The sequence below is a fragment of the Panthera pardus genome, unplaced genomic scaffold (genome assembly GCF_024362965.1).
Source record: "Panthera pardus isolate Hobbes unplaced genomic scaffold, ASM2436296v1 HiC_scaffold_13, whole genome shotgun sequence".
NCBI classification, from domain to species: Eukaryota; Metazoa; Chordata; class Mammalia; order Carnivora; family Felidae; genus Panthera; species Panthera pardus.
In genome coordinates, this window is record NW_026526688.1 from 58,895,429 (window position 1) to 58,912,823 (window position 17,395).

The window sequence follows — 17,395 nt, forward strand, 5'->3', positions numbered from 1 at the left end:
GGTAGCTTTTTATTAATAATTGTTTTTCTCTTGAAGAAATCTATTAGACATTTGAGAGAACTGTTGGTAATCTGCAGTCTTTTTCTTGCATGGAATTGGATGTCTCTAACATACTCCCTTAACTTCCCAAGATCTGTATACTTAGTACAGTGGCCTGAATAATAATGAGGGCTTTTACTTCTTTTTCAGATTATTTCTGATGAAAAAACTTAAGGAAGTAACAGATAAAAAGAAAACTAGTCTCTTGAAAAACATAGATGAAAAACTCACAGAAGCAGCCAGAGAACTGGGGTACTCACTGGAACAGAGAACCATGAAGATGAAACAGAGAGATAAGAAAGTATGGTTTAAATCTGTCAGTCTCAGACTGTTTTCTTTTTAATAGAGATTTTCCTGTCCTGATTCCTTCCCACCTGCACATTAGCCTTCTCTTCTCCTGCCCCACCCTAAGAAGAGCTGGATACCCCCTCAGGGGCTCCTGTGGGGCTGCCCTGTCTGGGTCATTAGAGAGAGGACAGCCCGTGAGCAGGGCTGCTTGGGTGGTTCTCAGAAGTTGTTTCCCAGGATGGGCTAGTGCTGCTCTGGTTACCAGCTCATGCCAGTACCTCTCACTCTTTTCATCTTGTTTTACCAGTTACTCATTTCATACAGTTGAGTGAAAGCAGCTTTGTGTACTGTGTTTACTTAAATTTCTTTAATAGCTAATGGCGGTTGCTTTAGTACAAGGTGTTTCTGGGGAGTAGTTTTGTAAAGGTCTGCCTTAGAGTGGTTTAGTTAAGGGTTCAAAGGTACTTCCTTTTGAGAGACAATGTGTATTAAGATTTGTTCATTTTCTGCAGCAAATGTGTGTATAAGCAGTCCTATCTCCTTTTTCCTTACTGACCCCATTAGCATTTCCTTTTGCATCACTTCTAACACCTGCAGTGTGAGTGGAGTGTTTTGTAAATGGCAAAGATTTCTGGGTTTTGAATCCTTTTGGTTTTTCACTTAACAAATTTCAGAGTAAGTTAATGGACAAGATAGAAGAATTCTGCTTTGGGGTAAATGAGAATTCTGTAGGATTTTGTTCTTATAACCTCGGGTGAAGAAGGACATTTACCACTGTGGAATGAGGGCACCCCCGTCTCCCAGCATTATCTACTGTGGCCGGTTCATCTGAAAGTTCTAGGCCAAATTTAGTTCTAGTTATTTCTGGATAAACTAGTACTGGTAACTAAGTAGTTAAATGTATTTATTTGGTCATTGAAAATCTTCTGCAGCAGGGGTGATACTCAGATAAGTTACACTCACTAAACTGCAGTCTCAGCAATTCTTCCTTTAATCCTAGAGACCAGAAATAATTTCTAAAAATGTACATTTGAATGAAAGTCATTGCAATGGAGGTATTTTTAAATTACTTCAAGATGTTATGTTGCCATTTTCCCTTCCTAGTTTACCTAGGGAGCCTCTCCTACCTGATGAGTAAAAGGAGCAGTAGTATTTTTTTTTTTTAAGTTTATTTATTTATTTTGAGAGAGCAAGCGGGGCAGGGGCAGAGAGACGAGGAGTGGGGGTGAGAGAGAATCCCAAGCAGGCTCCCCACTGTCAGTGCAGAGCCCAGTGCCAGGCTCAGACTCACAAACTGTTAAGATCGTGACCTGAGCTGAAATCAAGAGTCGGACGCTTAACCCACTGAGCCACCCAGGCACTCCTTAAAATTTTTTAAGTTTATTCATTTTGAGAGAGAGTGAACAAGGGAGGGGCAGAGAGGGTGGGGGGAGAGATAGAATCCCAAGCTGACTCTGCGCTATCAGAGAGGAGACTGATGGGGGCTTAAACTCACAAACTGTGAGATCATGACCTGAGCCCAAGCCAAGAGTCCCACGCCTAACTGAGTAAGCCATCCAGGCACCCCAGGAATGGTAGTATTTCTTGCCTTGTAATTATGTATTCCTAATCTGCTTGACTAAATACTGCATATTTGTGGACAGAAGAGCTTATAATAAATTCTTTCATCAGAGCCTTATTTTATTTTTCTACCATCAACTGTAAGTTATTTCAAATGAGATTTAATTCTTCTCCATAACTATAAGATATAATTGGAGTTTAAATTTCATAGGTATGTTTATCCTGGCTCCCTTCCCCATGAGGTTTCTTTTTAGTACATGTTTTTTCTTTCCATAACATTAGCTGGTAAAAACAGAACTTAAAAAACAACCATTATTTTATCCTCCCAAATACAATAGGTTGATGATTCTGCTTTTTGGTTCCTTGTCTATTAAAAAGAACTTCTGTCAGATATTCATTTAATTAATATATTTCTAGTTTCAAAAAATTCAATTCCACTCATATATGTGAGTTAGTGATTTTGTGCTTCTGTATGAGAGTAATATATCCATCCTGGCATAATAGTGCACTATATGCTACACTAGAAATCATTGTTTTTATTCTTAATGGTACTTTATGGTGCTTTGGAATACAAAGCCTTTAGGAGTTACCTCATTCGACCTCTGCAACAAATCACCAAAGGAATTCTCATCCTGTGTTATAGATCAGTAAATCGAGGTTTACAGAGGCTTTATTCCCTGTTGAAAATCTTAAGTGACCCGAAGCCCAAATTCACGTCTTTCATATTTAGCTTTCTTTCCACACCATCTTACTGATTGGCCATATGCCATTTTACCCGTATACCTAGATTTCATTTTTTAAAATGAACACTGATTTAATGTTGCTGTAAAATGAGAGTACATCATTCTGTCATTCCATCCTCTGATTCTGATGCCTCAGAATATCCCCCACCCTTGCCCAAGATTTTCCTAAATTTGTAGCCCTAGTCTTCATAATAAAATTGGGATTCTGGTGCTTTGCTAATAATTGATACCTCTTTATGGAGAATTAGTGCAGTTAATCATCTATGAAAAATGTGAAAATATATCCATCCCATGGTTTTGTTTTGCATTAGCCTGAGTAGAAGATGAAGCTAGTAGCTATATCGCTTTCTTTTTCTTTCATTATCAATACTGTTTTATGACCTTTTTATACTTAAAATTGATTATCATTTCATATTGCTAAATTGAAGATCCATTTCATAAATATTTGAGTGACTGTAGATCACTGTGCTATGTTCATAGTTTAGGTTGCTTAAAACTTTTCACAAATAGGACACACCTGGCCATATATAACTATTACACCTTTCTTTGCACACTCATTTGGTTATTTCCTCAGAAATTACTAGATGTAGTATTGCCGGGTCCATAGTCGTTTAAAGTGGCTGCGTGTGTATTGTTTTTCTTTGCTGGCTTTTCATTTTGTGGAGTTTTTATTTTCTTTGTTTGCGAAACTACCCACTACAAGTTAAGCTAGGGTACATACATTCCCACCAGCAATGTAGGAGTGCCTGTTCTCCCTATACTTTTGCCACTGCTGTGTGTTAGCAGTCCCTATTAGCCTTTTCCATTTGCATGAGCGTAAAATGATATGTCGTTTATAAGCATTTCTTTGATTATAAAGGACATTAAATACTTTTCACTTATCTACTGGCCATTTGTATTTCTTTGGTGAACTGCTTGAACTTTGGCCATTTTTCTGTCAGGGTTAGAATTTACATTTTCTTACTTGTGTTTTAATTTGGATGTTAGTCTTTTCCTTTTAAGACTCCTTTATAGTTTGAAGACATTACTCTTATTTTGTTGTAATGTTTGTTTATTTTTGAGAGAGAAAGAGCAAGCAAGCGCATGAGTAGGGAGGGGCAGAGAGAGAGGAAGACACAGAATCCAAAGCAGGCTCCAGGCTCTGAGCTCTAAGCACAGAACCCAACGTGGGGCTTGAACTCATAAACCGTGAGATCATAACATGAGCTGAAGTCGGATGCTTAACTGAGTCACCCAGGCACCCCACATTAATCTTATTTTTATTATATATATTGCAGGTATTTTTTATGAGTATCTTTTATTCTTGATTTTTACATGACTTTTTAAATTTTATGTAGTTAAATCTATAAATAAATCTTCTCTAAAATTATTAAAAATATTTGCCTTTTCTTCTAGTAGATTTATGGTTTTATTTTTACATTTAATCCTGAAATCCAACTGCAGATTATTTTGGTATAAAGGGTAAGATATAAATATGACTTTTTTTCCAAATGGTGAGCTGTTTCCTGAGAACTTCTTTTGAATAATCTGTACCTTCTGTTACTTAAGAAAGATAATGAGGGGTGCCTGGGTGACTCAGTTGGTTAAGTGTCCGACTTCAGCTCAGGTCGTGATTTCATGGTTCGTGAATTTGAGCCCAGAGTCAGGCTCTGTGCTGATAGCTCAGAGTCTGAGCCTAATTCAGGTTCTGTGTCTCCCTTTCTCTCTGCCCCTCCCCCCACCAGCGTGCGCGCGCGCGCGCGCTCTCTCTCTCTCTCTCTCAAAAATGAATAAACATTAAAAAAAAATTTTAACAAGAAAGATAATGAAAGGTGCAAGAGAGTGGGGTCATCTGAGTGAAATATGAAATAGGTTTTAAGATATAGAGACTTAGGTGAGAAGACTTTAAAATGAACAAGTTTTGGGCTTGTGTCCTTCTGCCTTGGGGATTTTCACTGGCCTGCACAAATAAGTGTAACATTTGAAGTGGTTGTTTTGTTGAGGAAAGACCTAATAAGGCCACTGTTGTGAATAAAAAGAAGAATGTCGATGGGAAGGGTTATGGTGGTAGTTGTGGTTGGGCCTGTTCTTGTCTTTGAAGATTACCGCTTAATAAAAGATCACTAGTTATGTTATTGTGCTTCTGGAAAGGGCACCACAAAACTGGAAACTGCTCTATTTGGGGGAAGTTTGCAAAAACAAGCTTGAATTTTCCAGGTGAAAATGGGGGACCTGAACTTGGCAAGATGGACAAGAGGAATTCTGTTCCACCACCTTTCCTGCTAAGAGAAACTATTCCTTGTCCTCTTAGGCTCAGTTCCTTATGCTTCCTACCTAGAAAATACATGGACCTAAGAGGAAACTTAATATTCTGGCTTGCCTCTTTTGGATAGGATGCATTGGCATTCCTCCTTATCAAATCAGGCTACAGACTTCTGTGTGGATGCCACGATTAGTAAAAGCCAGTTTCATTGCTCTGTCATTTCTTCGTGGATTTGACTTTTAGCTAATTTTGAAGAAATTTTTGCTGTGGACTCCAAATTTACTGAAATAAAATGTCATTCAGTGTTACATTTGGACAGAAGTGTTGAAGGTTTGGGGTGCCTGGGTGGCTCAGTCGGGTTAAGTATCCTACTTCAGCTCAGGGCTCTGTGCTGACAGCTGAGAAGCTGGAGCCTGCTTCAGATCCTGTGTCTCCCTCTCTCTCTGCCCCTCCCCCACTTGTGCTCTGTCTCTCTCTCAAAATATAAACAAACATTAAAAATTTTTGTGAAGTGTTGAGGGTTTGTGTGTATGCATTTATTTTGGCGAGTTTGTCGTTATCTACCATGTCTATTTTGTCTGTTTACCAATTGATTTTATGTTTTTTTAAATTTAGGTTGTGACAAAGACCTTCCACGGTGCAGGCTTGGTTGTCCCAGTAGATAAAAATGATGTTGGGTACAGAGAACTCCCTGAAACAGATGGTAATGTATTTCTTATGTAAACATATGAGGAAGGTTTTCCTTCTATTGAGAAGTAGGTAAGTAAGTATGCCTTTTGTGGGACAGTCACTAAATCTTAGGGATAAAGAACAAGCTCAGGTTTTAGTGTCACGTCTGAATTAAAAATGGGTTTATAGCTGTGTAACCTTAAGCAAATTATTTAACCTCACTAAACCTTGTGAGGTTTTTCATCTGTAAAATGGTTAATAATGGTGAATACCATTCATGTATAGGGATGTTTGAAGTGTAAAGCGTGTGTGAGGTGCTTATTAGCATAGTGCTTGCCCAAAATTTAGTCCTGTCTGAAAAAATTTTCATCTGTATATAAGACTGTTTAGCTTTCAGAAGCCCGAGATCCTGAACTACTTTGTTTATAAGTACAAAAACTCTTTGAAAATGGACTGTTTATACACAAAATCTATTTATTGCTATTTTGAATAAAGGGGGAAAAATCACTTCTCAACTTTCTCCTCTCCTCCATTCCCTTACTTTGAAGAGCCTTGTTGGCATTCCTTTATTTACCATCCTTTTCTTAGAGGGATAATATTTAGAGAGAAAGCAGAATTAGCACTTCCTCAAGGAAGAACCAAGTATTCCTGCCCAACACATATAATATTGGTCATCCATTTCTCAGAACAGAACTAAGCACCTTGGTTTATAGTCTCTGGGGTTGGCATTTGGAAATTTGCATTTTTAATCAGTTCTCTAAAGCAGCTGTTCTCAAACCTTGTTGTGCAGTCTCCAGCCAAGATTAGAATGTCATCTATCACGACTGTTCATGTGTAACTGTTTTTGCCATGCCCCTACCACTTTCGGGGACTTCTATGGGGAAAATGAATATGGCTGAGCTGTATAATAAATATGATAAGCACCAGCCACACATGGCTACTGAGCACTTTGTATGTGGCTAGCGCAGTTGAGGAGCTGGATTTGTAATTTTGCTTGATTTTAATTCATTTAACTTTAAAAACTGAAAATTTTTTATATTGATTATATGTTGAAATGCTACTATTTGGATATAATGGGTTAAGTTAAATATCTTAATGTTAGTTTCACATATTTCTTTAATATGGATACTAGAAAAAATTTAATTACATAGGTAGCCCACGCTTTATTTGTTGGACAGGCTACTCTGTCCCTGTCGTCTTTGAAGTCAGAGGTGATCCATCTGTAATGGGGAAGGCATATAGGCTCTAGCTACTTACTGTTCAGTCTTCTGCTTATGCTCTAATCTTCTGCCTACCTGTGTGCTAGTGCATTTGCAGCTTTATAAAGTAGAATCATGGTCTTGTTTGGGAAAGGCTGAGAATGTTGTAGATACAGGAGTCACTAAAACTTAAGGCGTGGTAAGTATTAAATTGTAGTACCCTGGAGTAAACCTTATTACCCTCCCCTGGTTGTGGTTCTATATTATGTCCAAGATCATTTTTATTTATCTCTACTTTTTTCTACCATTCTAGACATTAGATCCTTCTGTGGTTTAATGATTTTTGATTGAGAAGTGCAGCAAGGCATAAAGTTAGGGACCTAATACATATTTTTTTTCCTTTTTTTTTTTTTTTTAGGGACCTAATATCATCTTGCTTTTGCCTAGGTAACTGTGCCAGGAAGTATAGTTGACTGGCAGTATGTTAATGTGTGACAGTGTTCAGGAGATCACAGTGTAGTCTGTTCCAAACAGTTTCCCTTTTGAAGCTGCTTAAACATAACATTCTAACCTGGCAATTAAGATAATCATTTATTGGGGTGCCTGGGTGGCTCAGTTGGTTAAGCATCCAACTTCGGCTCAGGTCATGATCTCACAGTGTTTGAGTTCAAGCCCTGCGTCGGGTTCTGTGCTGACAGCTCAGAGACTGGAGCCTGTTTTGGATTCTGTGTCTCCCTCTCTCTCTGCCCCTCCCCTGCTTGTGCTTTCTCTCAAAAATAAACAAACATTAAAAAAATTTAAAAAAATAAAGATAACCATTTATTGAGCAATTCATAAATATAGACTGTATCAATTGATGTATATATAGTAACCCTCACTCCACTCTTTAAAGTAGGTCTTATTTCCATTTTCACGTGGAAACTGGATTTCAGACTTGGGTCTTGCTGACTGTAAAGTGCTTGCTGCTAACTAAAGAATAATTACTTAGCTAGGGGCACCTGGGTGGCTCAGCCAGTTTAGCGTCCAACTCTTGGTTTCCGCTCAGGTCCTGATCTCATAGTGGTAGGATCTAGTCCTGCATTGGGCTCTGCACTGGGGTGCAGCCTGCTTATGATTCGCTCTCTCTCAATATCTCTTTCTCAATCTCTCCCTCTCTCCCTCTCTCTCTGCTCTTCCCCTGCTCACACACATGTGCTCTCTCCCTCTCAAAAATTTTTATTTTAAAAATTATTAAAGAATAACTGCTTAGCTAGTTGTCTTTTACTTTGGCACAGCCACTGTGGCTTGGCTCAAGTGGTGGTATTCCAGTTGGTGGTAATAGAAGGGTAAAATAAGGGACGCCTGGGTGGCTCAGTCGGATAAACATCTGACTTCAGCTCAGGGCATGATCTCACGGTTTGTGGGTTCAAGCCCCGCATCCGGCTCTGTGCTGACAGCTCGGAGCCTGGAGCCTGCTTGGGATTCTGTGCCTCCCTCTCTTTCTGTCCCTCCCCCGCTCGCACTTGATCTCTTGTCTCTCAAAAATAAACATTAAAAAAAATTTTTTTTAAAAAGGATAAAATAAGTATTGAAGCTCCTAAATCATTGTTTTGAATAGTAACATTTAAGACATTTTTGAGTAGTTAATTTAAGACTTCATTTAGGTATTAAGTTTGGGCTTCTGTTAAGTGAAATTTTGTGGAAGTTTTTATTGGTGGAAGAACATATTTTTCTTCACACTGGTGGAGAGCTGAGTATTTTCATCTCTGTTCTTTAGTATTTTAGTAGCTCAGTAATTGTTATAAATTGCTTATTCTTTTGTAGTCCATTTATGACTTGCCTGAAGTGAAAGTAGAAGACATCAGAAAAGGGATAAACTTTAAATATGAAGGTCTTCGCTTCCACGCCAACTCTAATTGAGTTGTAGTGGCTGCCTGGAGCACTGTGGTGAGATTCTAAGGTCTCAGCTACATCTTCCCTGGGTGCAGGAAGGAACCCCTTGTTTTCCATCCTTAAGAAGGTTTTTGATGGAGACCTAATCTGTTTCCTGGAAATGACTGGCACTGATTTTTTTCTCAAGGAAGCTTATGAAGTTTATATAAAATCTTTTTAAAAGTTTCAAACCAATAAATATGTCACCTATTTATAGCCGGGAACATAGGTGGTGAGTGTAATTTGGTCAGTGTGATACGGATCTACCAAATGTGGGAAAAGGAACAAAAGTACATTTTGTGATCTCACATACAGCATACGTTCTGTACAGTTGGTGCAACGGAGTCAAACATATTCATATTCAGAGGTTAAAAACCCTAGTATTTCTTTACCACTCTTAATAATAGGTAGTGTGAATAGAATATTGTGCCTTATATATATAACTTAAAATCATGTACCATGCTTAGGTGTGACTGTTCATGTTCTAACGAATTTTCCTCTCCCCCCAATATAGGAGCCACTTGGTTTAGAAATGTGTCTTTGTTGATTTAAGTAACATCCATTATTTTCATTATTGGATTATCCTCATGGAAGTAGTTTATCAAAAAGGTATAGTCTGTCAAGAAGGAAGTTAATTAGATACTGTTCAGTACCTTCATTCTCATATGTATCCTGAGATCTGATGCACACTGGCATCCAGAAAGTGGTAAAAAAAAAAAAAAAAAAAAAGTTGAAAGCTCTCCCAAAAATGTTAAACCACTGACTTTTTAGAGAAAATTTCTAATGTTTATCTATGTTCTTGTATCAAATTACAGTTTGGTAAAGGTTTAATTCGGCAATGATTTTTTTTAAGTTTATTTTGAGAGTGAGTGTGTGCGCACTCGTCTGTGAGAGGGGCAGAGAGGAGAGAGAGAGAATCCCAAGAAGGCTCTGAACTGTCAGCGCTGAGCCTGGCATCGGGCTTAAACCCATGAACCGTGAGATCATGACCTGAGCCAAATCAAGAGTCAGATGCTTAACAGACCGAGCCAACCAGGTGCCCCTTGGCAAGGATTTCTTATATTGTTGTCTTTTTCTATGCATGTATCTTTTTAGTAGAATACATAGGACAGGGCAAAAAGGAGTAAACTTTATGGTCTGTTTTGATTTTTTGTTGTTTTAATCCAATTCCTAATATGAACTAGCCTGGAGGTGGGCTACATAAGGTCTCTGTTTGTGCCATATATTTTGGTTTTTTCCAACAAGTTAAGATGGAAAAAGATTCTTTGTGTGAGGTCAGTTAAAACAGGGTGGGTCAGGTTTGTCCAGTTTGCTGATCCATGGACTAAGCTACTGAAAATCTTTGAAAGCCTATATATATCATGGTCACAACTAGATCCACAGTAAAATAGTCTCAGTTGCTAAAAATCTTTTTCGTTAGGCCATTTTTATCTTAAGAGAAATTATAAGATTGCCATTCTAAATTATAGTGCCACCCAAAGTGGTATCTGTTGTACAAAAACTGATCAGGAAAAACCCAACTTAATATCTTTTTACCTTTGATGATGGGTGATCATCTTTTTATATCCTTGGTTTCTTACAGCCAACCTCAAGAAAATTTGCAAGACAATTGTTGAGGCACCAAGTGATGAGGACAGACTAAAAGCTTTTGCTCCCATTCAGGAGATGATGACTTTTGTGCAGTTCGCTAACGATGAATGTGATTATGGGATGGGGCTTGAGCTGGGAATGGATCTCTTTTGTTATGGCTCACACGTGAGTAAAAACTCTACCTCCCAACCATCACCAGACCTTCCTTCCTTTCCCCACCCTGCCCCACATACGGGCATACTCAAGCATGAGCATGGGTAGGATGTAAATACAGCTTATGTTTCAGAATGAACTTTGGGATAAGCACATGTCTGAAAACATTTATTTCAAATTCATCTTGTATTCTGCCAAAGGTGGATACCAAGATTATTTGCCTTCAGATTTACATTTAAGTGAATTTACTTATTAGATGCTTATATATGTATTTACTTATATATGCCCTTTAGTTGGGTATGTGTGTGGGTATGTACACACATCTTTCCTGGGGCTCCGTTTGTTTTTCCGTCATGGTGGGGGGGTACTTGTTGCTACACTTGAATTCCTAGATGAAGAATAGATACTGCAGTAGTCCCCCCCGCCAACCCCCACCCCGCCTTATCCCCGGTTTCACTTTTGGCAGTTTCAGTTACCCACAGTCAACTGTGGACCAGAAGCAGATGATCCTCCTGAGATATTATCAGAAGGGCAGTAGTAGCCTAACACTATATCGCTATATAGTGATACATATCACATCACAATGCCTACATCATTCACCTCACTGCATCTTATGTTGGCATTTTATCATGTCACATCATCATAAGGAGGATTAGTACAGTATTTTGAAAGTTACCAGATTCATATAGAATTATAACCATATATCCTAATAGAAGCTATTTTATTCTTGTTAATCTCTTACCATGCCTAATTTATGGAAAAACATAGAATATATAGGGTTTATAGTTTTAGGCATCCACTGGGGGTCTTGAAACCTAACCCTTGTGAATAACGGGGGCAGGGTGGGGGGCTACTGTGTCTTAAAATAGGCTTTAAATGAAATTATTTAAAACAGGAGGGGTTTTTTGTTTTTTGCTTTTTTTTTTTTAATCATGAACTTTGCTTATTCAATAGGAAAAACCTACTTAACAGTTAACACAGTGTTTATTTGCCATAGCTGCCTAAAGGTGTAGAGGCTGTAACCTATTTCTGGGGCTAAACTGTTTGGTTTTAAATCACATCTTCCCCACCTAGTAGCTGTGTAAGACTGGGCAGTTTTTCCAACACTGTCGTATCTGTGTCCCTTAGCTATAAAATGCCTGCACACATGCACAGACCTTCCTCATTTAACCTGCCGTGTCACCTACCAAGCTGTTCTGTAGACAGCTGTAAAGACCAAGACTAAACGAGCAGCTCTGTAACTTCACATATCACAGCCACCTGGAGGGCCTGTTCAAACACAGATGGGTGTACTGCCCTCCTCCTCCCCCACCAGTTTTGATTGAGTTATTGGGTGAGTCTTCTGAATTTGGACTTCTGACCAGTTACCAGGTTAAGCTGATCCACTGGGCAAGGGAGTCTATTTTGAGAACTCTGCTCTAAACCATATTACTGTATTTCTCTGCCTACCTTACATATGGTTATTAGTAAAAATAAAATGTTTAACAGCCAGAATCATAGTCATTGGCCAATCACAATAATGCCAGGCCTCCCAACAAGCATGAATCACTGTAATTGAAAATGGTTGTGAGAACTGAAGAACATGTGAACAGGTTTGGCACAGTACTTAGCATAGAGTAAGTGTTAAATGTTAATTTAACAAAAGCAGTGCCAGTTTCTCTTCAAGTATGTGTATATGTAATAGCAGTAGTCAAGTCACTTGATAAACCTAAGGCAGTGACTTAAGGGGTGGAGCAGGGTTCCATGGTGTGTGGAGGAGAGAGAATTTGAAGATAAAAGGGAGGGAATAAGTGAGATTTGAAAATTCAAATCCAGCATACCTATTCTTATAGTATCAACTAAGGGAAAATAATGATTTAAAATCTTAACTGGTCGGGATACACTACAGCAGGGAAAAGCATTTGAGCATATAGTTTGGGGCAAGTAAAAAGGATGATAAACCTTATCTAAGGTTTATCTAAGGGAATAAGGAAACTTACAATTTTTAGATTTCTTCTGAACTGTCTTCAAGATGTGCCATCAGTCTTTTAGAACTACAAGACTGCCTCTTGGACAGAATGCTAAGTGCCTGTGTCATTTTACTGTTCCTAGTCAACTGAGAAAGTAGCTAAAACGATGGGAGAGTTTGCTTTGTTAAACGAGCTTTTGCAGGGCTTGTTTTGCTACTCAGTAGGGCATCTGCTATATTCTTGCTTAATGTTATGTTCTTTTGTTTTTCAGTATTTTCATAAAGTTGCTGGCCAGCTTTTACCTCTTGCATATAATCTGTTGAAGAGGAATCTCTTTGCAGAAATTATTGAAGATCATCTGGCAAACAGAAGTAAAGAGAACATAGACCAACTTGCAGCATGAATGAGAATTGGCTTTCTTTTGGTGTACAATATTTTAAAGCATAAGTGTTAAACTTGTGAATTTTTTGTTTTTAAGGAATACAGAAAATAAATTGATGGAAATATTTACTAAAAACTTGTATAAAGTTCTAGCTGGTTTCTTTCTTGTGCTGTAAGACGGTCAGTCATCTAAATGGTGATGCCCTAATTACATGTGAAAGGCAACCAAGGTTGTCCTCTGACATGTCACAGGAAGTCACTGTCTACTGCCTTTAACATGTGGGCACTAAAAATTTATTTCTCAGACTAGAATTAATAGCCATAGCTTTAAGTACTGCATTTATGGGGGTGCCTGGGTGGCTCAGTCGAGCATCCAACTCTTGATTTCAGCTCAGGTCATGATCCCAGGATTGTGGGATCAAGCCGTGCATCAGGCTCAGCACTGCTTAAGATTCTGTCTTCCTCCCTTCCTCCCTCTTTCTTAAAAAAAAGGAGGGTGGGGTGGTGGGGAGGACACAGGAAAAGCAAACTTGGAAGGTACCTGACCCCAGACGTACCACAGCTGCATTTTAACAGTGATTCATCCAAGTGATTCATATGTAGTCTGGGTACCTATTAGGTATATTCTGTAAAGCGGTTCTTGGACTCACTGTATTTACTAATCAATATAGCAGAGAATATTGATATACAGTATAGTATACTAATCACTAGACCATTAATTTAGATTTTAAGGTTTTCTACAAATTCTGTCAGTGGATTTCTAGTACAAATCTGGATACAACTGTGTTTTATCAGATTCACATCCTCTTTAAACCTGAAAAAATGTCCTTCACCTTAAAAATAGCAAACCATGAAATGTAAAATAGCAAACTGGGGATTGAGCTGAAGAGCATAAACTTTTCCCCCTTCTTATGAAGTTAAAGGTAAGAAAGCCCTTAGGTCCTCAAATAACCCCCACATTTTGCAGAAGATTGACTTGACTTACCCAAAGAACTTTTGTTGAACAGCCAGTCTCCAAATTCACTTACTCTGTCAGCTGCCTCCTTAAAATAACTTGAGATCCTTAACTCTTTTTCATCTGAAGCATGAGATAATTATAAGCAGACACTTTCAGCCAGGATTTTTAATACGAGTAGCTTGTCTCATCTTCCCATTTAGGCTATAAGCTTTTTAAGAACATACATTTTATCAGTATATATTTCCCTCAGTAACGCAAACCTTTGAATATATATGTATTTGTTGAATAAAATGACCTTATTCCATACTGCTGGATGCCAGATAAAAATCACACTAGCAAGACTTGGGAAACTACTTTGAGATGCCCTTAACAATTCTCAGACAACAGAATGTCTTCGGTCAAAAATCTCTACTACAGCCTATACCTAGTATCTGCTCTTCCCATGGCCCACATGCTGCCTTTGTAGGCTATTAAGATGCTTTCTTAGAGACATTTTATGTAACAGCTTACTTCGCCAAACTGGAAAGATCTTTTTATCTTCCCTTACATTACTGTACCAGAACTTTTATAGTTCTGATGGGGAAGTATCAAGAGGTTTTAAAGAACTGCCACATTTCAGCTTCATAAGAATCTGTAGGTCCTGGACCCATCTGAACTGTTAGCTGGTTTATATTAAAAAGATTACATTAGCTCACACATACTTTGATTAGAAAAGGTGACCGAATTACATTTGGTCTTAATCGAACATTTTAGAAGCTCTTGAGCTTTTCCTTCAGATTTCTTTAGTTTCTAAGATACTTAATATTGGGGACAGTATTTAAAAATAGTTAAATCTTTTAAATACTGATTATTCAAATAAATTCAAATACCTTATATCAAACCAATCTGCCTGGCTTGAAATACTAGATTCCTTAAATTTTGCCATTTCTTGATCCTATAGTTTCATACAGTTTAGCTTTTTAAAAATATGCGTTCTTGTGATCAATAATACAGATTCAAACAGGATTTCTTATCAAGGAACAAATTAGAATGAAGGGGGACAAAAAAAAGATCAGCTTTTCATCCATTCCTTACACAGACCTAACATGAATGTGTATTTTCAGAAAGCTGGGTGCAACAGCCAAGATTGAATTGGAAACCAATGCCAAGAATATGGCCGTTATAATTTGGATACTATAGTTGTGGATTTATAGTCTCAAATTCCCAACTTGTATCAGAGGGCTGGAAACATTTCAGGAGGTACTGACCTTCCAACTATTGAACAATTTTTCATTGAAGAGTAAGCTCCTTACAATACAATACCGAACCTTTTTCTCTCACGGGAGCACAGTCCGCTGAGACCTAGTTTGCTAAATATTTTTATCCTCCTGGGATGTGGCCATCCAACAGCTCTGGTAGCTTCTAAATGCTGCCTACTTTTCTCTGAGAACCCATACATTCTAAGTGCCTTTACTCATGAATGAAGCCCCTTGACCCAGTAAGAATTTAACAGAAAATCACTATCCAACTCAAATTTAGCTAAGTTCGCTCCTGGAGCTTATTAATAACCTTCTAGATGACCTCTCAAATATATGTAGAAAGATACACCCAAGGAAATCAATAAAAGCTCTAAAACTTTATCCAAGGTAGTGCTACAAACTGTGTGCTCACAATGACAAATACCCAGTATCTATGCAGATGATCCTTCCGATAACCTAAATCTCATAGTTTATTCGGTGACCTAGAACAGGGGTCAACAAACTGGGGCTGAGGGCCAAATCTGGCCCATTTTTGTAAATAAAATTTTATGGAGAAACAGCCACACCCGCTCATTTGCATATTATGTGGGCCTACAATAGCAGAGTGGTTGCAGCAGAGAGACTGTAAGACCCAGAGCCTAAAATATTTACTATCTGGCACTTCACATAAGAAAATTTGCTGACCCCTGATCTAGACAGTGCCCCACTTTAGCCATCAACTCTAAAGTCACACCCTAGCCCTTGTCAGCACCAACAAACCCCCCATAATCAACCTCAAGCATCCTACTGTCCAAGACATCAGCACCCATCTTTTCATCTCTTCCTCCAGTCCCCAGCTCCAACCATTTTCCAACCCCACCACAACCTACAACAATTCACCGATCTAACAGCCTTTTTCACTGTTCACTTCACATTCTTGCTTCCCTCTTCACTCAGCCCTTATATTCCACTCTCCATTATCATACTCCCACATCTACTCCACTGCCCCCTCTCTCTTTAGTTGTACTTATGTTCCGAACTTAAGCTTGATAAAAAGCCGTCTACTCCTACTTCTGCTCAGTATCCGGGGGTTAGGGGAAAAAATACAACCATGATAATGGGCCTCCTTTTAACCTCAAGTTGGTCATGCTGCTGCCCATTGATACCCCTACTTTTGCATCTTCTCTCAAACACACACCACCTCCCAGCCCTCGGTTTACTTGAGAAAAAACAAACTTCCACAAAATCTCACACACTACCAACTACCTGATATACTCTGCCTTTTCCACATTGCTACGAATGGTGCTCAATGTCCCCACTATGTGCACAAGATGCCATCCCCTCCTGCCTACTCAAGGACCTCTCCTTAATCAATTTTCCCTCCCAAACATTCCCATAAACAACACAAGTCATAATACCCTGCATCTTAAAAACTCTATCACACATCCTGTTTTTCAAAAACTCCAGAAGAGTTGGGAGAAGCTGCCTTCAATTGCTTTCAATTCTGTTAAACCCATTCCCATCAGACTATTGCCTGATCTCACTGAACCTGCTTTGGTAAAAGTTGTCCATTATCTCCACACTGGGCAACTATCAGTCCCCATTTACTTCACTGATCAGCAACAACCAAAAACTTGATTCTCCTTGAAACTATTACTCACTTGCCTTGAGGGGAATACCTTTCTCTTAAAGGCACCCCTCTTCACCCTACCTCATTGGCTGCTCCCTCTTTTGCTGGCCCCTCATGTCCTCAAATCTAAATATACACGTACGTCAATGCTCAGTCCCTCCCTGGCCACTTAATCCCATGTGATTTCATCCTGACTCAGGATGATGATACCTCCCACACTTTCTTAGGTCTCTCAGGCTGGACCTTTCTTCCAGAACTTGAATCTCATATATACAACTGCCTATTTGACATCCCCACTTGAAAGTCGAAAAGACTTAAAATTTCATGTCTAAAATCAAAATTCCTTACAACCTCAAATCTATTCTTCCTAACGTCCTTACCAATTCAGTCAGTGGTCATTCTTCTGTAGTTACTCAGGCCAAAAGCCTTGGAGACACCCTTTACTCCTCATGTATCACTCCACACTCAATCCATTAGCAAATCCTGTCTAGCCCACCTCCAAAATGTCTAGAAACCAGCCACTTCAATGACCTTCACCAGTTCCAGTCAGGTTCAAGCCTCTATATCTTACCTTGATTATTCCGAGAGCCTTCTAATTGGTCTTCCTGCTCCCACCCCTACCCAATATAGTCTATCCCCAACAAGCAGCCAGAGATCATGTTAAGTCAGATCATGTCACTTTTCTGCCTCGCTGACTTACCATTTTATTCATAATTAAGTCAAATTCCTACACCCCCAACCTCTTTCCTCATTTCCCACCCCACTCCCCACTCCAGCCAGCGACCTACTTGGTATTCCCTATAACTGTCAGGCATACCCTACCTCAGGATGTTTGCATATACTATTTCTTCTTTTTGGAACATTTT

At 38.8% G+C, this 17,395-nt stretch overlaps 1 protein-coding gene across 1 annotated transcript in view; it reads left to right on the plus strand.

The window, feature by feature from the left end:
• LOC109262429 (histone PARylation factor 1) overlaps positions 1-12,860 on the plus strand; it is a 29,170-nt gene extending 16,310 nt beyond the window's left edge. The window contains exons 5-8 of the mRNA XM_019441019.2: positions 190-340; positions 5,488-5,575; positions 10,234-10,406; positions 12,615-12,860. Coding sequence (XP_019296564.1) covers positions 190-340; positions 5,488-5,575; positions 10,234-10,406; positions 12,615-12,746 — 544 coding nt within the window. The 3' untranslated portion in view covers positions 12,747-12,860. The remainder of the gene's footprint in view (positions 1-189; positions 341-5,487; positions 5,576-10,233; positions 10,407-12,614) is intronic.
• The last annotated feature ends 4,535 nt before the right edge of the window (positions 12,861-17,395 follow it).